The sequence below is a fragment of the Sorghum bicolor genome, chromosome 3 (assembly GCF_000003195.3).
Source record: "Sorghum bicolor cultivar BTx623 chromosome 3, Sorghum_bicolor_NCBIv3, whole genome shotgun sequence".
NCBI classification, from domain to species: Eukaryota; Viridiplantae; Streptophyta; class Magnoliopsida; order Poales; family Poaceae; genus Sorghum; species Sorghum bicolor.
In genome coordinates this window covers 20,782,061-20,806,878 of record NC_012872.2, presented here as the reverse complement: position 1 = coordinate 20,806,878, position 24,818 = coordinate 20,782,061, and the positions used below count along the sequence as shown (strand labels likewise).

Sequence of the window (24,818 nt, the reverse complement as noted above, 5' to 3'; positions counted from 1 at the left end):
CGATATTGATAACATAGCTTTCAGCTTAACACATAGTTCATAATTTCATATTCATAGTTCATAAAAACAGTCACGGGCTCATGGCTAGCAAGGCAGCAACACAACCTTACAGGTTCTTTAATACAAAATAACAACATACATGATGCCGTGATAAACTGGTAACAAAGTTCCAAACAAGTTCATGCTAAAAAGACAATCACGAACACAAACAACAGACATTTCCCTCCCCAAGCCGCCCAGCGCCAAAAGAAGCCCTAAAGATGCAATTTCCATGAATACCCCTGAGTAGACCATGTCGTTCTGAACATCCAGAGGTAACTTTGGAAAAACTCAAAACGGTTCGCATAAAACCACCCGGTTCACTGGTTTGCCCGGAAAACCGGCCCGGTTCAACCGGTTTTCACCGGTTCGATTGCATTCCGATCCTCTAAGGTGAACCAGACCGGTGAAGGCTCCGGTTCGGTATTTTACCGCCGGTCCAGTTCGAATAACTAGGATACTAAGTGAACACCGTAAGAAACATCATAGAACATCACATATATATTAAGTAGACATGAAATAACACAATATAGAACACTAAATATATACTACATAAATATCACATATATATATAGAAAATAAAAATAAAAAATAAAATTACTAAGAAAAAAATATAAAAACAAACATAATTAACAAATGGTAAAAAGTGCATAGAGCAAATAAAATTAATGAATAATTTAAATAAGGATAAAAATAAGATTAAAAAGAAATAAAATATAAAATAAGAATGAAGAAACATAGAAAATCTGAAAAAAAAAAGAAAAACAAATAGAAGCAAGGAAGAACAATAAAAATAAAACCAAAAGAAAAAGAAAATAAAAAGTAAAATTAAAACAAAAAAAGAATAAGGAAAGGACAGTAAATAAAATAAAATCGAAAAACAAAAACTAAAAAGAAATGAAAAAGGAAAATATAGACAGAAAAAATAAAATAACAATGAAGAAACATAGAGTATATGGATTTTAAAACCCGTAACAACGTACGTAGTGTTGTGAAAAAGTAGGACATGAACCAAACGAATGAAACCTAAAATTGTTTTTCCAGAAATAACTACTTTCTCATAGTACAGTTTTCACAACACATAACTTATAGCTTTGTGCTATGTTTTACAGCTGTATCAAGTGAGATAAGGAATGGTAGGTTTCATAGTTGTTTCAACCAAACAGTCCATAACTTTTTCATGACACATAACTTGCAACAACTTTTCCACAGCTTATAGCTCAGACCAAACAGACCCTGCCATGGGCCTCAATACAATCATCGAATTTGTTCTCAACTCTTGGCGCTATAGAGTGTAGACAAGGTATTTGAAACAATTAGAGGCCATGCGTTTTACCGTTAGAACAGTATATCGGGCAAACTATACAAGAACACGATTCACAACAAATACAACATACATTGACGTCTTCCATCCAGAGCAAGATGGTGTGCTACCAATTCATGACTACATATCTCCATTTATCTAAACAACTGAATGAAATGAAACAAGGCTATATGCAATGGTGAAAATACAACAAATGGTACAGGATCTGATAGATGATGCTACAACTTGCATCATGGCTGGCATGCCTTGGATGCATTCCCATCCGTGAATCTTCATCCCTGTTCTCTTCATTGACAGGCCAACCACCAGGCAACCTGGATGTGCAGCAGAGAAATGCCCATGATGACCACAAGAGTTATAAACATTGCGATAAACTGTGGCAGCACCGTAGGACAAACAAATCAGGCTCAGGATGGTCCACAGGCAGCGGATTGATCAAGCCAAGTATCTGTACACATTCGGGTTATCTTTATCCCTTTCCAAATAATCCCTTGTGATAAGGTCCTCAATCCGCTTCTTTATTGCCTTGAAGTCCGGCTACAGAGAAAAGAATGGCGTCATTACAAGAAAATCGAATGGCCAAGCAACTCAAATCATAAATACCCCATTAACCATATATAACAAACTGTATTGCACAAAACAGAAAGATGACGAGGCTAGGCAGGGATAGTAAGCCATACACAGAGCTACAAAATGGGTGCTAAGAGGATTTACGATATGTAATCAAAGACAACCCAGGTAATCGAATGCAATATCTCAACTAACAAACTAAACTTGCGACAAGTCTTTGGGGGAAGAACAAATTCGGCTGCTGCTGAAAAAAAAAACAAAAAACAAAAAAACAAAAAAAAAAAAAAAACACACACACACACACACACACATTGTTGCTGCAGCTATAGGTTTTTTTTCCTCTATCAAATCCCCGTAGTGGCAGCTGCAGCAGCAACATTTCCTGCAGCCGAACAAGCAAAATTCACAGCCCCCAGAGTTGATTGAACTGAGCACTTAAAGAGAGGGCAAGGGAAGTTTTAACTGATAATATCTTGAACTACAGTGTTGAACAAATATTCCATACCTTGAACATGCGACCAAGCTGTTCCACACATTCCATTACAAGCTGTTGATGGCCCAAAACTTTCCGGCTTTTCATAATGCGGACAATGGATGCATCAATTGCATATCTACGATCCTTATCAACATCTTCAACTACTTTCTTCTTCTCATCAACTGGAGGAAGAGGTATCTAAAATTGGCATGAAACAACAACATATAAAAAAACAACAAAATCAGGAAAGTAAATTGCCCAAATGAGAAATGTTAAGAAGCTACCTTTATTCTTCGCATCTTGTTGGTAAATTTTGAATTATACTCAAAGACGTCATTTGGTGCTATAGATCTGTTATTTGGTTCTTTGTTAAGAATATCGTACTTTGCACAAGAAAGTGAATGGAGAAGCCGAACAACATCATCATCTGAGAGATTTAGCTGTGTCACAATCTCAGAATAGCTAAGCCGGTCAGCCCCATTAAATAGTAGCAGCAGTGCAGCCTACCAACATAAGATGAAGACATATCAGAGAACATCTAACACATGCCGCGAATCCTCACTGAAATGCAGTCAGAATACCTGATAAGTTGTAACAATGAGCTCAATAGTTTTGGCTTCAAACTTAGCACTGATATTGCAGGTTCCAAGGGAATATATCAAGGTAAGCTTCCTGTGCTTTGTTCTTGTTTGGTAAAACTCTTTGAAAACCTCTACACATTTCACCTGAAAAAAAATTGAGAATGCAAATAATTATCCTGTGCAGATTAGGTACCAGCAATAAATACTCCAGAAAGTAAGGCAAGCCATATGTAGTTTTAAATTATCGATCAAGTTTGGCAAGCAGTCCAGCACGATGACAGACCTTCAGTAACATGAACGAAAAAAAACTTACCATTTCAGAAGGCAGATTTATATCAAAAGATTTGTAGCTCGGCCAAAAACCTGTTGTCAGAACAGTGACAGCTAAGTCTATTCCAGGATTCAGCTCCGGATGGCTGCTTATGAACTCTTCAAATTTTGTTTGATGATCTCTTGCAACAGTGAGATCAGTAACCATGCCCTCCATTTTTGAAGTGAATTGCCCTCCACACTGTTGTTTTAGTTTGGTCAGGATGCTTCTTTCATGCTCATCATTAGCACTCTTGTCAAAAAGCAATCTCCTCGCGAGCTTTTTCCTGCAAATTAGCACCATAAGTCAATGAATGAATATTCAAATAATCCAAGAACTTAAAGACCATTAAGATTACTATGCAAAATAACTGGAATTACCTGTAAAATTCAGCAAACAAGTCCTTATCACTAATGTACGCAAGCAGCCTTACCACCTGGTAAGTGCATAATTTCAGGATTAGGGTCCTCGATCTTAATAGTTGTAAAAGGGTGTTTTTTTTTAACATTAAATACAGCAGGGGAGGCCCCCACTTTGTAAAAGGGTGTTAGCAGTACAAACACAACAAATTGATGGCTATACCTTCTCAAGGGTATCTTCAATTGCTTCATCGCTAAGCTTTTCACTGCCACCTTTCTTTAATATATTGTCACAAAAGGTGGCTAGCAATTCAGCACTTGAACTACCAGAAACACCTTTGTTGCAGAAAACCTCAAAAGCCTCTTTAAGGGCCTGTACAAACAAACCACAAAAATAGGAGCCAACATTTCAAAATCACGGTCAAAAGAATTGAGAGAATTAAAAGTTTCAGATAAGTACAAGCTTACAAACCTTATGAAAGAGCGTGTGGCCCTGGAAACACTCTGTAACATATGCTACATACTTGTCATGAAGCTCAATAATTTTCCGAACAAAAATCTAAAATCAAGAAAAGATTAGTAGATAACAGACAAAGAAAATTGAAGCCAACAGCAATATTATATCAAGACACCAACCTGTTCTTGTAAACCAACCATGTCCTTCTTCTCTGGCTGTAATACAATGGATAATCTTAGATAACACTCAAGACAGATTTTTTTTTTTGTAGAACATGCAGGTATCATTTCATTAAAGGAAAACATACAATGAAAAAATCCACTCACACACCAAACTAGTCCGGGACAGCACACCATAATCTGAAAAGAACCGATGCACCAAGGATGGAGAAAGCATGGCCAAGCGAAAACAAGCTAACCAGGGAGGGAGAACTAAATCACCCCTACAACCAGAGGACCCAAGGCAGCAGCCAAGCAGCAAACCAAGGCAGTATTCGTGCACGAGACTCGTCGCCCTCCGCCTGTGACTCCTAATTTACCACACCCTCAGGCCCACATCCATCAGTTGACAGGGGACTAAAGGCAACAACTATGCAGCCATGAGATTGGGGAGAGGGCATGAAGTCGGTCTGCATGCACTCTGGGGGCACACTCTAGAAGACAAGACAACAACTATGCAGCCATTCTATTGAGAGGGCATGAATTTGGCCTGCATACACTCCAAGGGTACGCTTGTAGAAGATGAGATACCATCACCTACATGGAGTAATGTTTCCTGGGGTGACCTCCCTGAGCTTGATTATGAGAAGCCATGGCTGTGGCATGCCCATTTCGGGCATCTGAGCTTCGACGCGCTTGGGAGATGGGAGGATGGAAAAGGCGGAGATGGTGCGCGGGCTCCCACACATCAAGCACGCTGGTGAGCCTGCCTGGCAAGGAAGCAGAGGAGGCTGCCCTTTCCCAAGGCGAACAAGTATCACGCCAGCGACTTGCTCAAGTTTGTCTACAGCAACTTCTGCAATGGGTCGGGCAACACAGGGTGGGCAACGTTACTTCTTGCTTCACATGGAGGACTGCACTCATGGGGAGCAAGGACAAGGCAGCAGCGGTAATCAAAAGATTCCATGCTCGGGCGAAAGCAGCCGAGGAAGAAGTTGTGGGTGCTAAGGACAGTTCGCGGAGGGGAGTTCACTTTGATGGAATTCGGGGAGTACTGCGCTCAGGGGGGTGGGCCACCCCACCCCCCCCCCCCCCTACTCACTGCAACATAATGGGGTCGTGGAACTGTGGAACCAAACCGTTGTCGGCATGGCATGAAGCATGGTGAAGACAAAGTAGATGTCATGACAAATTCTAGGGCGATGCAGTGTCCATGACGGTGTTCATCCTAAACCGCACGCCGACAAAGCTTGTTCGACCCACGCAGAGGCAAGGTGGTGGGGAAGTCGGCCGGGTGTACAACACCTTCGTTGTTGAACCTTGTCATCCATGGCGGTGGTGATACAAGCCAGGAGCAGCCAGCTTCGCGCACGGCAAGTCCAAGGGGCGCTACATCGACGGAGACACCGGCCTCTGATGGATCTACAAGTCCGCCCACATTGGGCGCGGACAACCTGTCACCAGCTACGCCGGTGCGAGTCCATCATCGTCCCCTACTCTAGCATAATAGGGGAACCCTCTGCCGAGCCCGTCCAATTTGCGTCTCCACCAAGCGATGTGCACGCTCATGTCCACCAGGGTGAGGAGGTGCATTTTCGTACCATGGGAATCTCATCGGCAACACCATGACCCAGGCATAGCGAGCAAAGTGCTCAACAAACCACGATCACTAACGCAGAGCGTGATCAGCAATTGCGACCATGCTCGAGGAGATGAAGGAAATGAAGGAGAAGAAGATGTGGGTGCTCGTTGATCCTGTTAGAAATTAGCCCCTACAAAAACAAGCTGACTGCTAATCTCCACGCGTGAATTGAATCTACCGAGATGAACATGCACGATAACAGACACTAGAGGCACGATATTTGTTAGTAGGGTGTTGGGGGTGGAACGTCCCTGTCGGTGTTTTAACCCCCCACGATATTTGTTAGTAGGGTGTTGGGGGTGGAACGTCCCTGTCGGTGTTTTAACCCCGGGGGGGTAACACCAACGAGTGAATTTGTGTGCGTGTATTCCTTTCCGGATGGTGATGCAAGATGAACACAACGATTTATCCTGGTTCGGGCAAGAGAAGACCCTACGTCCAGCGTGGGGGGGGGGAGAGCTTGTATTATCTTGCACCAAAGTGCTTGTACAGGGGTGAATACAAGAGAGTGCGGATGTGGATCCTAAGTCCTAATTGTTTGTAGCAGGGATGGTGAGAGATGGTGTATGCGAGTAGTGACCTACGCAGGGTGTTATTCTATCTCTTTCGCTCAGCGTTGGTGTCCCCTTTTATAGATCAAGGGGAGGCCCAAGGTTACAATATGTAGGCGCTAGAGTAGGCCTCGATAGGCGGAAAGGCGTGAGTCAACTCGAGGCTTCTGTACTGGCGTGGCCTCGACCGGTCTTGTTGTAGCATACTTGGCGATGATGGCACGTGCACCTGCTGGGCTGACCCTGTGTATATCGCTCGGCATTGGTCTGCAAATACGCACGCCTGTACGTCTTGGCAGTCGTCATGTTGGGAGTGGTTAGGGCGCTGACTCCCGTCGCTCAACCCTTCTCTGGGAAGGAAAAGGCGAGCTCGAGGGCCCGAAGGGTTAGGCGGCGTCCGTACACGAGAACGCTAACCATTACGCCTCGAGGGGCCTCCTGACGAGACGTTACGCCAGTTGCGACAGTACCAGCGTGTACCTTTCTCTAAATTTGGGGATAAAGCTGATGAAAAGTGCGATTTGACGGGCGCACAACCCATCATCACGGTTGTCGTGCCTACAGGGTTAGGCGGGAGCTTGTCAGTCGCATTAAATGCTCTGAATCCCGTACTGGCAGCAGGCAGCAGGGGCGCGCCTTTGCGCTCGAGGCTAGTCGGTTCGCTCGACGCTGTTTCCGTAATCGAGGATCGTCTGGTTTCGAGCCTTTAATCATTCGCTCGACCATGTTTCCGTAACCGAGACCAGGGTCGATTAGCGTGTGTATTGTGGGTCGAGTTATGGTGTCGATGGGCATGTATTTTGTAGGGGTTGTCGAGCCTAGCTCCTAGGTTAGCCCTTCATCCTTTTTTGGGGATATCTGTTTGGGTACCCCTTATTGATATCCTCGACAGTCCCCTAGGCATCGTATCTCGGCCCTCTGCCGCCTATAAAAGTATACAAGTTTTATCCTTTCGCATCGGTGAAATGGTTCTGGTTTCTCCTCCATTGTTTTGAACTAGCGACAGGCAAATCGCCCATTTTTCATTTCGCTCCCATAAATGAAAGTGGCCAAATGTAGGCAGCGAGCGAAATGCGACCACCACACGACACAGAGGATTTCACTTCCGAACCAAATTTTCTAGTGTCGTGTTTGTAGGTGATTAACCAGGTATCGCCACAACAAAACCTTAGTCAGCAGAAATGAGGCTGGGAAACAAAGGAACCGGGAGGGTATTGTCTGGGATGGTCCCCACGCTTCAAGGAAAGAGAGAAAGAGGGGATTGTTGCAACGGGAGGACGACACTGAGTGGGGGACGGATTACCCACACATGGACATCATCGATGACCTTGCTGGGAAAAGGATATGCCTAGAATCCATAGCAGTTATGAAGGCATTTCAGTCCACCAAAAAGCCTACGAGCATGTATAAATATTGCCCTTAGAAGGCAATGTAAAAGAGGAGAATGAAATTGAGACTTCCAAATTTGTACTGTTGTTCTGTTCTTTAGTTTCGTCTCCCATTTCGCTCCTTGTCAATTTCCGGTTATTCGGCTATTCACCCGATAGCATGATGTTTAAAGGTTGAGGCCTAGAACAACAAGAGGTACAGCCGAAGCCTACCCCGGGGCATGACTATGGGCACTCCTCCCCAATACTAGCAAATCCGGCCGCCCCAAGGTCCCAGCAACAAGCCACCGCCCTCCCGCAAACTTGTCGCTATGTTGTCATGGTTACAACAGCAGCCCTCCTTTCATATTTGAGGCAGGCCAGGAGAGTCCTACTCCAACTCTAACCTATAGAGCCAAATACAACACAGATTCCCAGCACATCCAAACTCGTACATAATATTCGAAACATATATCGTACATAATATTAGACACATATCTAACAGATCCGTCGCTCAGGAGCTGGCCAATTGGACTCAAGTGGGTCTTCAAGGTGAAGCGTGACAGATGTGGTTCCATTGCCAAGCACAAGGCACGGCTTGTCACTAGGAGCTTCGTCTAGCAAGAAGGCATTGACATTGAAAAAGTCTTTGCACCGATGGTGCCGATGGAATCCGTCCAGCTCCTGCTGGCGGTAGTGGTGGCGGCGAAGGTTTGGTTGGTCCATCACATGGACGTCAAGACGTCAAGTCCGCTATTGGGGGATGGCACTATGTTTCAGTTCCCCTCTTCTCCATTTGTCTATCAAGCCGTTAGAAGCGCTAGGGTTGGCGCCTGCCAGTCAGCCGAAAAGGCCTTTCACCTAGTCAAAAGGTCTTTCGAACATTGCCTTTTCGACATCTACATCTGGCTACTGGCATGGCTATTGAGACATAGGCATGTCGGACGGCCGAGAAGGCCTCGTCTAGCCGAAAGGCCTTTCGGCCATCGCTTTTTGGTATCGACGTCTGCGCTGTAACGTCCTGCCTCCACGAGGCCAGGCCCGCTTACATCTGGCAGCTTTTCTAGGTCATAGTCAGCCCCCACAGACTAACACTAGTCTTTTCTGCACACTTTGTCCTCACTCGTGCGCACCCAGGAAGTACTTCTCGGTCGGTCACCTATCCCTAAATTTCTCTAGGCCAAGCACGCTTAACTTTAGAGTTTTTTGGAGATGGGCTTCCAGAAAAGAAGTTGCAACTTGTTGGTATGAGTCTCCTATTAATCCTATTAAGCCCTGGGCCGGGTGTTACATCCTCACCCCCTTAATAGATCGACGTCCTCGTCGATCCACCCCAAGCCAGGAACGTCCCCTCTTGGCCACGTCCGTGCATCCAGTGCCAGCGCATGTGCCATGCTGTGTGACCACTCCGGGTCCACACCAGCCATGCACACCATGCCTGCGCAACTACGACACACGCGCCCGTGAAACCGCGAGAGTCGGCTGTGATACCATTCTGTAACGTCCCGCCTCCACGAGGCCAGGCCCGCTTACATCTGGTAGCTTTTCTAGGTCATAGTCAGCCCCCACAGACTAACACTAGTCTTTTCTGCACACTTTGTCCTCACTCGTGCGCACCCAGGAAGTACTTCCCGGTCGGTCACGCATCCCTAAATTTCTCTAGGCCAAGCACGCTTAATTTTAGAGTTCTTTGGAGATGGACTTCCGAAAAAGAAGTTGCAACTTGTTGGTATGAGTCTCCTATTAATCCTATTAAGCCCTGGGCCGGGTGTTACATGCGCGGTGCCTGCAATGGGCCGAAAGGTTTCTCAACTAACCTGGCAGCAATCCGTTAGAAGGGCACATGAATCCTTCCGCTCACCATGGTATTTTCGCTTCAACTTTGATATAAATGTAGTGTGCAGGTTGTGGCTTTTGTCGATATCGCGGAGCGGCGAAAGCAACGAAGAGAATAGATGCGTATTTCTCCTGGAGCGCCCCTCCTCCCCCCACCCGCAATGCGTCAGCAATGGAGCGTGGGAGGGGGGACCAGACGAGGGAAGGCATCTTCCAGGGGAGGCCAGGACCAGAGTGGACCAACGACGCCCTGATGATTCAGAATATACTGTAGGATTTGGGTAGTTGAAATGGCATTTGTCATTGTAAGAGATATGGACGTGTATAAATAGTGTTAGAGTAAATAGGGATAGTACCACATTGTGTATCCACATAAGGTGTTAGTCCTATGTACCCTATATATTCAGCCCATGAGGCCGAATGCAATATATGAAATATTCCACCAATTATATTCTCCTTCATGGTATCACTCGCCTAGGCTTAGATCCAAACCCTAGCCGCCGCCGCTTCCGCACTACGCGCCCCCAGGGAGAAGTCGATCTCTGTCAGGGGCAGCGCCCCTGTTTAGGCACCCGATCCTATTGATCCGGCTACCATCGCCATCGTCGCACAGCAGATCGGGATCTCCCCTACGTCACCGCCAGGCTGCCGCCGCCGCCTCGTCCCCAAGCTCGTCGCCGGCTGTCGCCATCAACACATGATCTTCATAGCATGGAGGCAGATGGATCTCGCCCCGTCCCGTGTCGCCGTGGTGGCGGCCAAGGCCGGCTACACGCCTCGACCCTGCGCTACCATGGAGGCAACCAAATCTCATGTGTCGCTGTTGTCAGGCGGACCTGTCCATCTGCACCTCGTCGATCCGCGTTAGCGCCATCGACCCCGCATGTTCGTGACCCGCTATGCGCCTTGCGCCGCCCAATCGGGACACACTGCCACCGTCGTGTCGCCTTGCTAGGTACACCCGATCTCCTATTGTCGTCTTGTTGGGTACACCCGATCTCACTGATCGGGATTGAGTCACCCACCGCCCATCGAACTCGCGCGTTCTACTCCGACATCGGCATCGACTTCATCGACAATGTCTCTGAGTACTACGTGCACCTTCTCCAAGCAACAGGGTTGCTGTTGTGTCACCTCATCGAGCCACAACACCGCTGTCCATGTGTACGCTTCGCCGTTGCATCTCAATCGCCGTCATCTATGCATCAACAACTGTGTTGTGCAATCCCTACTGTGCCATCCGTCTACACAAGGTCTTCGTCCTGCTGATTGGGTCTTCGTCATCGAGCCTCCACTACCCGCATTGTCGTTGAGACCTGCTCGCCGACGCGTCTTCTCCCGCATTGCTTCTTCGTCCAGCATAACCACACGGTTGGGGCCCTCTCCCTTGTACGCTTGGTATTGGCAACACCGACGCGTGCTTTCCTCCCCCACGCGTTGCTGGATCTGGCAAATCTAGTTACGCCTCAGCGCTCAGGTGGCTTGACTACATCAAGTTCGGCATCGACCCTCTCGTTCCCACCCTGTCAGCCTCGATTGTGTCGTTGCCTTTCTTCTAAGTCTACGACGGTCCTGACTGCGTCAACTTCGGCATCGCCCTCTCCCACGACGACTGCCTCAACGCATCTTCGTCATTACCATGGCGCCCCTTATGCGCCTGCAGCTCAATCGACACGCAACCCGACCACAACTATGTCGACCTCAGCCATCTTTAGCACGACTTCTTCGACCGCGGCTACTCTGCCCTTACGCTCGGCTACCTCGACATCGGCACAAAGGGCTACCGCCTTGCATGAGGACTCACGACTCCAGCCACAGCATACGCGGTACATCGACTATTATGACTGAGGGGGGTGTTACTTATCAGCTTCTTCTCCAGTCTTACCATCTGTAGTGCTCCCGCTGTGACTGCGGGGGGATGTTAGAGTAAATAAGAATAGTATCACATTGTGTCTCCATATAAGGTATTAGTCGTATGTACCCTATATAATCAGCTCATGAGGCCCAATGCAATATATCAAATATTCCACCAATTATATTCTCCTTCAAATAGGGCTCTAGGAGAGCCGTGTAAAGAGGAGAGGAATGAGAACTTCGTTCCCTATAGAATACATTTATCACTTGGTCATATCTTCCCTCCTTTCGCTCATTATCTAGCTTTCGGTTATTCGAGCGACAACCCATCGTTCGAAGGCTAAGGCCTAGAACAACATTTGTCTTCCTCAACAGTGAGCTCTCGGAGGTGGTCTACGCGACACAAGTGGTAGGGTTCATCGTCGAGGGGTAGGAACACAAGGTGATGCAGTTGCACAAAGCTCTCTACAAGTTGCGGTAGGCTCCGCAGGCCTAGAACGCAAAGCTCGACACGACGCTCGGGGAACTCAGCTTCACCAAGTGTGCCACCAAGCATATGCTCTACACGCGACGATGGTGGAAGGAGCATCTCATCGTCGACATGTACGTGGATGACTTGATCATCACCAAAGCGTGGGAAGAAGACAGCGTGGGAAGAAGACATCGACGGCTTCAAGCGCAAGATGGCGGCTGGATTCCGCATGAGCAATCTCAACTTGCTCACCTTTGGTGAAGCGAGGAGGGACTCCATCACCCTATGCCAACGCGCGTACGTAGGGAAGTTGCTGGAGCGGAGTGGCATGGCGGATTGCAAGCTGTGCACAACGCCAATGGAGAGGTTGAAGCCATCGAAGGCAAGCACCACAGTTAAGGTGGACGTGACGTGCTACCGGAGCATCGTTGGCGGGCTGCGCTAGCTGACTCACACGCAGACGGACATCTCGTTCACCGTCAGGTATGTGAGCGGGTTCATGGAGGATCCTCAAGAGGATCTTGGACTGCGGTGAAGCACCTGATGCGCTACATCAAGGGGACAACTAATCGAAGCATAATATTCCCAAGTTCGGTGGAGCAAGGCCAGAGCTGAAGGGCTTCAGCGACACAGATATGGTAGGCAAAGTTGATGGGTGGAACCGTGGGAGAGCACCTCCGGCATGCTCGTCTTCCTTGGCTTGACCGTGGTCGCTTGGCAATCGCAAGAGCAGAAGGTGGTGGCGTTGTCGACGTGCGAAGAGAAGTACATCGCAACGGCCACAACAGCATGCCAAGGAGTATGGTTGTGTCGACTACTAGGCAAGCTTGTCGAGAAAGAAGCTCGCCCACCAACGTTGATGGTGCACAATCAGCCCGCCATCGCCCTCACCAAGAACCCTGTCCTCCACGATCGGAGCAAGCACATCGACATCAAGTATCACTTTCTTTGTGATTGTGTTGATGAAGGACAAATCATCCTCAAGTTCGTCCAGACCGGCCAATAGCTCACGGATATCCTCACCAAACCACTTGGGTGCCTTTTGTTCTTGGAGTTGAGGAGCAAGATTCAAATGGTGGATCTCAAGCTCAAGGAGTAGCAGCAGGATTAGAAGAAGAATTATAAGATAATCTGCTGCTTATTCCTGTTGCGTTGCTGTAGCAGAGTTAGGCAGTATGTCAATTCTGCTGTCCCTTTCTACTGTAGCAGTATGGCAATAGTGCCAAGCAGTGGCTGATCTCAGCCCAATAGTAGATAGCTGTAGCAAGTAGTGGCTATAGTAGTAATGGTACTAGTGTACCTTCTTTTGGTAGCTAGAGTTGTATATACCCAGTTTGCTTGCCAATGAAAGTCTAGTGTGGTGATGTGATAGAGTAGTGATGGAGAGGATGCCATGAGGATGATGTCATGTTCATCAACGTAGAGTAGCACGTAGGTAACACGGTCTCCATCTTTGTAAACAAAGAGAGACGCGCTGGACTCGGACGCCATATAGCCGATGTTGTAGATCTAGGTGGCAAAGCGCTAATTCCAAACCCGCGGAGCTTCCTTGAGACCATACAACGATTTCTGCAGAAGACAGCGGCAGGGTCGACGATGCCCAACGATGGCTAGCAGAACACCATCTCCTCTAGGTGGCCGTGAAGGTATGCGTTCTTCATGTCCAGCTAGTGAATCGGCCAAGAGCATGGGGCGGCAATGCTAAGGAGTCCTGATCGTCTCCGATTTGATAACCGGATTGAAGGGGTCCCGTTGTAGTCCACATCAGCTTGCTCAAAGAAGCCCTGCACCACCCAATGGGCCTTGTGACGTGCTAGCTATAAGAGTAGAACTTGTGTTTGTACAGCCACTTGCCCATCAACATTAGCACTGGGAGGGTGAGGAACCAAAGGGCCTTGTATTTTCCGCCATCCAGCATGCCAGTTAGGGACTTAGGGCCGGCAAGCGCACTGCAGTAGTTCACTGGCATCAGCGACGACGACATGGCGGCGAGGTTGAGGCAATCGACAGGGTGCAAGCTACCCGTCTGAGATTGGGACGTCCACAACAGAGCTGAGGAGCGAATTGTGGACACAGGTGGGAGGGGTGGTGCCAAGGTTTGCAAGCAGGAGGCTGGGGTTTACGCCATGGGAGGAGGCGGTATATATGTAGAAGTACTTTTCTGTGCCCAGTATTTTCATATGTAGCTAGGAAGGTGTCTTTGCCCCTGAAGTCTCTATAGTCTATACCCTATACATACCTCCTGAGAAGCTCAATGCAATCTATCCCACGCATTATACCCAATCCTTCCTGCTTTGAAGAACAGCTCAGCAAGTGGACAGTGGAGAGACCAGGCGCTCAGATTGAGCTAAGTGGGGAGGAGGTGGCCACCAAGGGCCAAGTAGCCACCTATAGGAGGGTAGTGGTGGAGCACTTAGAGGGGAAGGGAGGTGTAGAGGCAGAGCCATCTCAATCCGCCTCAATCTTGTTATCACTACAACTAGGCAAATATTCTCACATGTAGCATACAAAATGCAGATGAAAAAAAATGGTACTATGTGTGCATCTAACTCTTGAAAAGAACAAAAGGAACATACGAAATAAAGCTTAAGCACAAAATATATTGGAATCTCACTCTACCTACACAAGACAGAAAAAAAATGCAGCATGATAGTTTACATGTGATATGCAGTATAGACCTTCCAGCACGAGTCAAATACAAACTCTTTAAGGTTTGATGCAAAAGCATGATAAGGACATGCCCTAATGGAAAAAAAAAAGGAAAACAAAGGAAGCACTTGAATGTAGAAAGCAAAAATGCTGCACCTTTTTATTACTAGCAGCATCTTCTGCTTGCTTGACTAAAGCTGTGCCCTCATTAGTAACATGCTGAAGAGAAATACAGTCAGATTAGAGCATGAAACATATTTACAAAGAAAAGATACATGTTTGAAGCAAAAGATACCTGCTTAAATATCTGAGAAACAGGTTCTAGGCCACGTGTTATTCTGGAAAAGAGCCTATACATCCTAGACAGATCCTCAACCTGCAGTAAGATTGCACAAATATGATGTCAAGATATTTCTTACAACATCAATATCTTGCTAATGAAGATAGATCTCCCATTGAACCTTGTCGTCACGAAGTAGTGCATGACATCCAGAATGCTCCTTCTCCAAGAGTTGGCTAGCATACTGAGTTAGCAGTTCATGCTGCACTTTCTGCGAAAACCAAAGCATGATGAATTGTGTCACGCAGGGAAAGATATTGTGACTAGTGTTCTACCAGGAATCCTATGCCACTTCAAATTACAACAATAAAATGTGGCTTTCCATTAACCTCCAGTAACTTCTGCTCACTGCTAGAATGCAAATAGTGAGAAACTCGTTCCTTTTCCCTTTTCAGGCATTCTTCAGCCTAATGAAAGAAACATTCATCAGAATGTGCTCACCCACAGTTAAAAATGTTTGCAAAAGCCTGTTTAAGTTGAAGATACCTTTAGCATGTAATCCGGACAAGAATCCTCAAGGATCCAGGATTGGGCTTTGATAGAGTAGTAATCTGCAGTATCTTTGAGCAAGAAATCTTCAAAATCATTTTCATAGCACTCCATAGTACCCAAACCAATTTCAACAAATATATCGAGGACATTCTTCAATAGTGCCCTATCTATTTGTTCACCCTCACGTTCTCGGTCAATCTGTTGAAGAGAGAAATTTCCATAACCAATCAGACACAACAAATTAAGTCACACGAAAATATGTAAATAAAAAACTAACCAAAGATATCACAGCACTTTTTACTTTTCCTTTGATCTCTTGATATACCTGTTACCAGAAGTGAAAATGTTAAAATACAAAAACATTATAGTGACAAGAGACCCTGTAGCTCAGTTTAATAAAATGAACAAGATTAATCCAAATTAAATAGTTGTGTTACCAAGTCTCTGAAACAACTAAGCCCGACTTCTCTAAGCGGTGGCAGTGATCTTCGGGAAATGAAGTAACGATCAAGATAATGGAAGAAGCGTGACAGCCACCGAACCATTACTTTATGGTTTGACCACCTTTTTACAAGCTCTCTCAACATAAACTCATCATGCTTCTCCCTAAGTGAAGGTAAGACCTGCATGAAATTGGATCCATTTTTCTGATTATTGAACAAGGGCAAGGGCAAATATAGAGAAAAACAAATGTGGTTAAATCATGGAGGAGATTAATTTTAGTAAGAGTAATAATTCCTCTGACAAAAGTTTTTTCTTAAAGCGATGTTCAGTCAAAGGAGGAAAGGCAAAAGGTTTGTATATCAAAGTACATTTTTCCTCATACATATTAAAGATGTACTATCGACAATTTGAATAGCTAGATCAAGATTCAAATGCTCTTCACAGAACCGATACTTTAGTGCTTCATTATATTAGTTCAAGGTTTTCTTAGAAGCAAGATACATTCATTTCCAATATTAATTGAAGGTTTATCTTCAGATATAAAGAAGAACATAACATAGGGTAATAAGTTATCTGAATCCAACCACTGGAAAGGTCTTCAATGTAAGTATTCCTTGCCTTCAGCATGATTACTACTAGATAAAAGCATGTACATTTTCATGCAGTGGCAACCTTATATTTTATTTAATATAACTTACCGAAAGCGGGGGATGTCCAAAACAGGGGTATCTAAGGTTAATACAAACCCATAGTTAAATGCTAATAAACAAAAAAAATACAATCAACAAAACCGTCAATTTGTTCAATGTATCCAGTAGAACGCATTTCATCACAAATAGCCCTCCATTGAAAGGATATATGACACCTTGGACTAAACAGGGTCTCCAATAGGCCTATAGGAAACTATGACCACAAATTTTCATGGTTATGTTAGTGAGGAGTACAAAAGATGTAATTATTACTAGTGACTGTAACATTCAAGTACTCAACAAATCTAGTCATGACTAGTCTAAGTAATGTGGGCTGCTTCATTAACCCTTCCAATGGGGAAAAGTGCACAAAGCCTAGAGCCTCTTAAAGAGAGTATCTATGTAATTTCATCGTATTAGTAATAAAACACAGTCTTACCATGAAAGTTTAAGCCAACTCATTCGTTCCCTACTATAAATACTTTTAAAAAAAGATATAAGCAGAACTACAGAAAAAAATATGTTTTATTGGAGGGGAGTGTGATTACCACACCCAAGAGCATACATTACTTTTTTGGGCATAACATGAGTGGCTCATGATTCTGTGCCTGTAAGAATGATGGATGCTTTGAAGGAAATCCAAATACTGCTAGAAGCTAGTTGACATGTCCATATGCTTCCTTTCCATGCACTGAACAATCCATGGCTGCCACAGCAATGGTATTTTCTATGATCTTGCAAAGATGACATCCTTCACACTGCTCAACAATTCATTTGACAATACTCTCATCTTTTCCATAGAACAAAGACCCCAATCAAGTAGGGTGCTTGAGAGTTCAGATCCAAAGTTAATGGCTTGGGCCTGATGGCAGACAACTGAAATGGCTAAACTCTGAAAGTGAAAATGGCCTCACGAAGACTATCCCTTAATTTCCACCATTTAGTTAGCATCAAAATTCATGTACCTATGTAAAAGGGGTGTACTGAAAAGGGCACGGGTGTTGTTTCTTTTTATATAAGATCAAACTTTTCAATTGTCAAGGGCGTTATTGCCCAGCGACGGCGGCCCTCGGCTACGTAGCTCGTAGCCTTGGTCCGTGATAACTGGCGGGGTTATGCCCCCTCGCCTATCCTCGCTGGTCGGGTTATGCCCCCTGGCCGGCGGCTTGAGAGGAAGAAGAAGAGAGATAGGTTTAATCTTGCTTGATTTCAAAAGGTCTCCAATTACAAGGCTTTATAGCCTGGACTCCCAACAAGAAAGGAAACTAATCCTCTAAACTTAAGGAAACCTGATAATCTCTTTCTAAACAATCCCTATCTTACCAAACCTGGACTCTCCTAATCTGTCCAAGCCGCCTGGGCGCCTGGCTAGCCACTAACGGCGCCAGCCCCCTTGGCCAGGCTCTGGGCGCGCTCAGCGGCCCTGCGCACATCACGCAGCCTGCGACGCCTAGTGTAAGTATTTCCCCACATGACATCTCTCCCCTCCTCGAGAGGCAGCTCGTCCTCGAGCTGGAACTGTGGGTACGCAGCGCGGAAGACGTCAACATCTTCCCATGTAGCTGAAGCCGGTGATGACCCCTTCCATTTGATGAGGACTTGACGCACGCCCCTGGCCAAGCGTGACTTGACCACTTGCTCAGGCTCGGGCACCACAGCGCCATGGCGGAGCGGAGGGAGGGGAGGCGGAGCGGCTGGGGGCTCGCCGTGGAACTTCTTGAGAAGGCCCACGTGGAACACGTCGTGGATGCGAGCTTGGGGCGGCAGGTCGAGGCGGACGGCGACGTCGTTGATGAGCTCCACCACCCGATACGGGCCGTAGAACTTGGGCTTCAGCTTGCCGGCAGGAGCCCTGGACAGGGACGCAGCAGGCCTCTGTCGAAGGCGAAGGAGCACCCAGTCTCCCACCAGGTACGAGACCGGCCGATGACCCCGGTCGTAGTGGCGTTTTTGAACTGCCTGGGCTTGCTCGAGGCGGTGCTTGACGTCGGCGATGAACTCAGCGCGTTCCTCCATGGTCTGAGCCACTGCAGCGACCCGGGTCTCGCCCGGCTCGTAGGAGCGAATGGACGGCGGATCCCGGCCGTACACAACACGGAATGGAGTGTCCTGAAGCGAGGACTGGAACGCGGTGTTGAAGACGTACTCTGCCCATGGAAGCCACCGCAGCCAGTCGCGAGGTCTGTCTCCTGTCAGGCAACGCAAATACATGATGATGACTTTGTTAGCGGATTCGGACTGCCCGTCCGTCTGGGGGTGAAAAGCTGTCGACATCTGCAGTTTTGTGCCACTCAGGCGCATCAACTCGCGCCAAAAGTTGGAAGTGAACACCGTGTCGCGGTCGGACACGATGGACTGCGGAATGCCGTGGAGCCGGACGACGTCTGCGAAGAATGCTTGGGCCACCCCCTCCGCCGAGTACGGATGCGCCAAAGGAATGAAGTGGCAATACTTGCTGAATCTGTCGACGACGGTGAGGATGACGGACTTGCCCTTAACGCGGGGAAGGGCCTCGACGAAGTCCATGGCGATGTCGGACCACACCCCCTGCGGCACGGGTAGTGGTAGTAGGAGCCCCGCCGGGTGAAGATGCTCTGACTTGTGGCGCTGGCAGATGGAGCAGCCCCGCACAAAGTCCTGCACCACCGTCTTCATGTGAGGGAAGTGAAAATCGCGACGAAGTCGGTGCAGCGTGCGCTGGACCCCCTCATGGCCCTCCTCGTGGACGGCGCGCAGAGCCTCCTGCAGCAAGGGGGAGGCCGGTGGAAGGTACAGCCGCCCGCTGTACGTGACCAGCCCGTCGGACAGGGCCCAGGGGAGCGCCCGTGTGCCCGCACTGATCTCCTGCTGGAGGGCGACGAGTGCCGGATCGGTTGCGTGAGCCTGGCGCAGACGCTGCACGAACTCGAAGCGGGGCGCGGACAGCACTAGGACCGTGCCCTCCTCGACAGTGTCCCGCCGTGAGAGAGCATCAGCCACGGCGTTCGAGTGCCCCGGCTTGTACTCCACGGTGAAGTCGAAGCCCAGCAGCTTGCCAACCCAGTGATGCTGAGGGATGGTTGACAAGCGCTGGTCCAGCAGGTACTTGAGGCTATAGTGGTCGGTCTTGACAGTGAAGCGGCGCCCCCATAAATACGGCCGCCAATGGCGAACTGCGTGCACAAGGCCGATGAGCTCGCGTTCGTAGGCGGCGAGAGCTTGGTGACGTGGCGCCACGGGACGGCTGAAGAAGGCGATGGGGTGGCCCTCCTGGACCAGTACCGCCCCGAAGCCATGCGACGATGCGTCGCATTCGACGACGAACTGCTTGGAGAAGTCCGGCATGGCGAGCACCGGCGCCGAGGTTACCGCGTCCTTGAGGGCATCGAACGCAGCAGCGGCCTCGGCGGACCACGAGAAGCCGTCCTTCTTCAGCAGGGCGGTGAGAGGTGCTGCGATGGTCCCATAATTGTGGACGAACTTGCGGTAGTAGCCGGCTAGCCCCAGGAACCCCCGCACTGCCCGGGCGGACCGTGGCTGCGGCCAGTCCCGCACAGCTTGGAGCTTGGCGGGGTCCATAGCGACGCCAGCAGCAGAGACGACGTGGCCCAGGTACGCGACCGACGCTGCAGCGAACGCGCACTTGGAGCGCTTGAGGAAGAGCTTGTGGCGCTGCAGCTCGTCGAAGACCGCACGAAGATGGCGTAGGTGATCGGCCCAAGTGCTGCTGTAAATCAAAATATCGTCAAAGAACACCAGCACAAAACGACGGAGGAACGGACGAAGAACATCATTCATCAAAGCCTGGAACGTGGCCGGAGCATTGCATAGCCCAAAGGCCATGACCAGGAACTCATAGAGGCCATCGTGCGTGCGGAACGCCGTCTTGTGGATGTCTGCCGGCCGCATGCGGACTTGATGATACCCCGAGCGGAGGTCGAGCTTGGTGAAGTAGCAGGCCCCGTGGAGCTCATCCAAGAGCTCGTCGACCACCGGTATGGGGAACGCGTCTTTGATGGTGAGCGCGTTGAGCGCTCTGTAGTCGACGCAGAAGCGCCACGACCCGTCCGGCTTCTTGACGAGGAGGACCGGGGACGAGAACGCGGAGTCGCTGCGTCGTATGATGCCGTGCTCCAGCATGGCGGCGCACTGCCGCTCGAGTTCGTCTTTGTGCGCAGCGGGGTAGCGGTAGGGCCGTACAGCTACCGGCAGCGCGCCGGGCTTGAGGACGATGCTGTGGTCGCGGGTGCGCTGAGGGGGCAGACCAACCGGCTCCGCGAAGAGACTCCCAAAGGCGAGCAGCAGCTCGTCCAGGAGGGTCGTCGGTGCAGTCACGGCGGCGGTGAGGGCTGGCGTGGGTGTGGCCACGTCGGACCAGCACACGCGCCTGTCCTGGCGGGTAAAGGACAGCGTGCGCGCGGTGAAGTCCCACTCAATCCGGCCCAGGGTCACCAGCCATTGGGTGCCCAGGACCAGATCATAACCGGCGAGGGGCAGAATGTAGAGGTCGACGCAGAAACCCTCGCCGTCGATGATGATCGGCGCCTGTCGCAGCACGCCTGGACACGCGATGCGTTCGCCATTGGCGACGGTGGCGGTGAGGCGCGGGTCGGCGAGGACAGGGAGGCCGGTGCGCGTCGCAGCCGTCTCCGCGATGAAGTTGTGGGTAGAGCCCGTGTCGAGGAGCGCCGTGAGGGTGACGTCGCCCACGGCCACTCGTACCTGCATCGTATCACAGATGGGCATACCCGTGACGGCGCGGAGGGAGAACACGGGGGCGGCTGGCGCGGCATCGTCGGGAACGGCCTCGTCGTCTGCGAGCTCGACCCCATCAATGAAGAAGATACGGCGGCAGACCCGGTTGTGACCCCTGGAATACGGCTCGTTGCAATTGTAGCAAAGACCGAGGCGTCGTCGTTCGGCTTGTTCCTCGGTCGACAGCCGCTTGACCTGGTTGGGCGCCCCCCTGGGTGGCGGTGCTGGGAGTGCTGGCAGGGCCGGCGCCGGGGCCGGGAGCGCCAGGGGTGCTGGAGCCGGTCTGACCGCCAGCCGGGGTGCTGGACCAGCGCGCGGGGCTGGTGGCGGGAGCGCGGCTGGGGCGCGATCCAACTCCATCAGCTCGACCTGGCGCGCCAGACTCATCGCGGCAGCGAGGGTCTCCGGGTTGTGGATGCGAACTGCGTGACTCAGGGGTGGGAGCAGTCCCCCTGTGTAGAGCTGAACGCGCTGGGTCTCCTCCAATCTCCCGGCGCGTGGTAGCAGGGCCTGAAAACGATTAGAGTACTCTTCGACAGTACCTGTGCGGCGACACTCCGCGAGCTCGAAGAGCGGAGCCGACCTCAGGGGCGGCCCAAACCGCAGGTGGAGAAGGTCTCTGAAACGACCCCAGGAAGGAGTGCCCTCGTCCTCTTGCAACTGGATGAACCAGAGCTGTGCGACATCTTCGAGGTTGTAGGACGCCATCCAGACGCGCTCCTCGGCCAAAGTGCGCTGCTGCCGAAAGTACGATTCGCACTTGTTGGTGAAGAGCAGCGGATCGGACTTGCCGTCGAAGCGCGGGAAATCAAGCTTCTGGAACTTGGGGGGACGATCCAAGTCGCGCTGGCCGCCGCCCGTGCTCTCGGACGTCGAAGCCGACTTCTCCTTCAGTGCCAGCATGTCGGCCTTCATGGAGAACATCTCCTCCTTGAAGGACTTCAGCATCTCGACGACATCGGCGATGGTGGGATCAGCCATGGCGGGTGGGGGACAGGTGGACGCAGTGGAGGACGTAGGGGTTGGCGGCAGGGCAGGGTGGGCTGCGGCAGTGGAAGTTTGAGAGATGGACGAGGATCGGCGTGACCGTGATACCAGGTTGTCAAGGGCGTTATTGCCCAGCGACGGCGGCCCTCGGCTACGTAGCTCGTAGCCTTGGTCCGTGATAACTGGCGGGGTTATGCCCCCTCGCCTATCCTCGCTGGTCGGGTTATGCCCCCTGGCCGGCGGCTTGAGAGGAAGAAGAAGAGAGATAGGTTTAATCTTGCTTGATTTCAAAAGGTCTCCAATTACAAGGCTTTATAGCCTGGACTCCCAACAAGAAAGGAAACTAATCCTCTAAACTTAAGGAAACCTGATAATCTCTTTCTAAACAATCCCTATCTTACCAAACCTGGACTCTCCTAATCTGTCCAAGCCGCCTGGGCGCCTGGCTAGCCACTAACGGCGCCAGCCCCCTTGGCCAGGCTCTGGGCGCGCTCAGCGGCCCTGCGCACATCACGCAGCCTGCGACGCCTAGTGTAAGTATTTCCCCACATGACATCAATGAAGTTTGTCTACTCAAATTCTAAAACATCATATGTTTCTGAATGGTGAGGGTACAAGGATTGGGAGCTATCACATTGAAATCAACTACATAGTGATGGCACACAGTTTGCACATGCATGAGTCGAACAGAAGACCTAGGTCACATACTTTCATGGTCAAACGGAAACTTCCCAACCTTAGCCAATGCCAGATTGTGTTTCCCAAGCAATTATGCCCTCTACAGTTCTATTCTTGATTTTCAGTGGATTAGGATTTTTGTTCCAGGCATTGAGTCCCTCTGTATCTATATAACTCTGCAATGTGCAATGTCTATCCATCCACTGCTTTCTGTGCAACAAACAAGAAGCCGCATTTCCGTGAATGTCTTTGGACTGGGCTTCAACTCAACAACCACACTAATCTAGCAAAATGGAGACATGAACCGACCTAGTTCACCAGAGAATCAGCACAAAGAGACTCTCACCATGGATGTGATGTATTCCTCGAATGATTCGCGGTACTTCTCGTAGAGCTGCTGGGAGTAGTCATGCGGCGGCTTCTGCGTGCACATGTTGTAAATCGTCCTGCGGCATCAGACCAGAGCCTAGATTAGATTAGCGAAGCAGCAACTAAGCAAGCAAAATCTGACTACGAGCGTGTCGAAAAGACAGAGGCAAGAGGCGCGGCAGCATACGCACGTATAGAGCATCATGTAGTCCTCGGAGCTGAACTGCGGCTCGGGCTTGCCCTCGAGGATGTTCTTGAGCTTGGTGATGCCCTTCTGCATGAACTCCCACCCCTGCTCCAGATCGATCGTCTTCCGCTCGTGCGTCGCCATCGCTCCCCAGCCGCAGCCGGCTCGGCACGGCGCGGTAAGCGGGGTAGGCGGTTCCGCCGGAGAGGCCAACCCGATCCACGGCAGGGGGCAACGTCGGGAGAGGTAGGTAACGAGCTGCTTCGCTGGCTTCGCGGCGTGGGCGGCGGCTTCCCACGCGACGCGAGATGGAGCGGAGGAGGAAATGGGGATGAAGGGGGCAAATTGCCCTTTTCCGATTTTGTGCCTCTTTTTTGCTTTTTTTACATTTTTTTAATGATTCTTGAAAGGAAGTCGGGCCTTGTTTAGTTTCCAAAAAATTTCAAAATTTCCCGTCACATCGAATCTTATGACACATGCATAAAATATTAAATGTAGACAAAAATAAATACTAATTACACAGTTTACCTGTAATTCGCAAGATGAATCTTTTGAGTCTAGTTAGTCCATGATTGGACAATATTTGTCACAAACAAACAAAAGTGCTACAGCAGCCAAAACTAAAAAAAAATTCCCAAACTGAACAAGGTCTCGGTTGCGGTACCCCTGTGCAGGGAGCTTGGAGATGAACTCACACATGTGGCCGCCCGCAAAGTGGAGAAATGGACGGCTCACACCAAGGTCTTGTTTAGTTTCAAAAAATTTTGCAAAATATAAATATTAACATTTTCGTTTGTATTTGACAAATATTGTTTAATTATGGACTAACTAGGCTCAAATGATTCGTCTCGTCAATTTCGACCAAACTGTGCATTAGTTTTTATTTTTATCTATATCTAATACTTCATGCATACATCTAAAAATTCGATGTGACAGAGAATCTGAAAAATTTTGCAAAATTTTTGGAACCAGGTGGAAAATTTCTTCGGCACCTGCCGATAAATAAAAAATTTTTTATCGGCGGTATCAGCCTGATGTAAGCGACCATCTACACATTTATGGAATGTCAGCCACATATACTAGGTGGATTGAGCATGGGGAGTCGGCAGATGTTGAAGTAGTTGAAAATTTGGACCAGCAGGAGGTCGAAGTAAGGCCTTGTTTAGTTCCCAAAAAATTTTGCAAAATTTTTCAGATTCCCCGTCACATCGAATCTTTAGACACATGCATGAAGTGTTAAATATAGACAAAAAT

The 24,818-nt window shown here is 49.1% G+C and overlaps 1 protein-coding gene across 1 annotated transcript; it reads right to left on the bottom strand.

The window, feature by feature from the left end:
• On the bottom strand, positions 1,232-23,914 carry LOC8086363 (cullin-1). The gene is made up of 18 exons (XM_002455583.2): positions 23,569-23,914; positions 23,355-23,454; positions 15,914-16,099; positions 15,754-15,801; positions 15,471-15,674; positions 15,314-15,391; positions 15,106-15,195; positions 14,940-15,020; positions 14,801-14,863; positions 4,295-4,330; positions 4,131-4,217; positions 3,882-4,031; positions 3,680-3,735; positions 3,303-3,585; positions 2,990-3,133; positions 2,693-2,911; positions 2,439-2,606; positions 1,232-1,900 (listed from the first exon to the last, which is right to left on the bottom strand). Exons 1-18 carry the CDS (start codon positions 23,706-23,708, stop codon positions 1,799-1,801), a joined length of 2,235 nt encoding a protein of 744 aa, XP_002455628.1. The 5' UTR covers positions 23,709-23,914; the 3' UTR covers positions 1,232-1,798.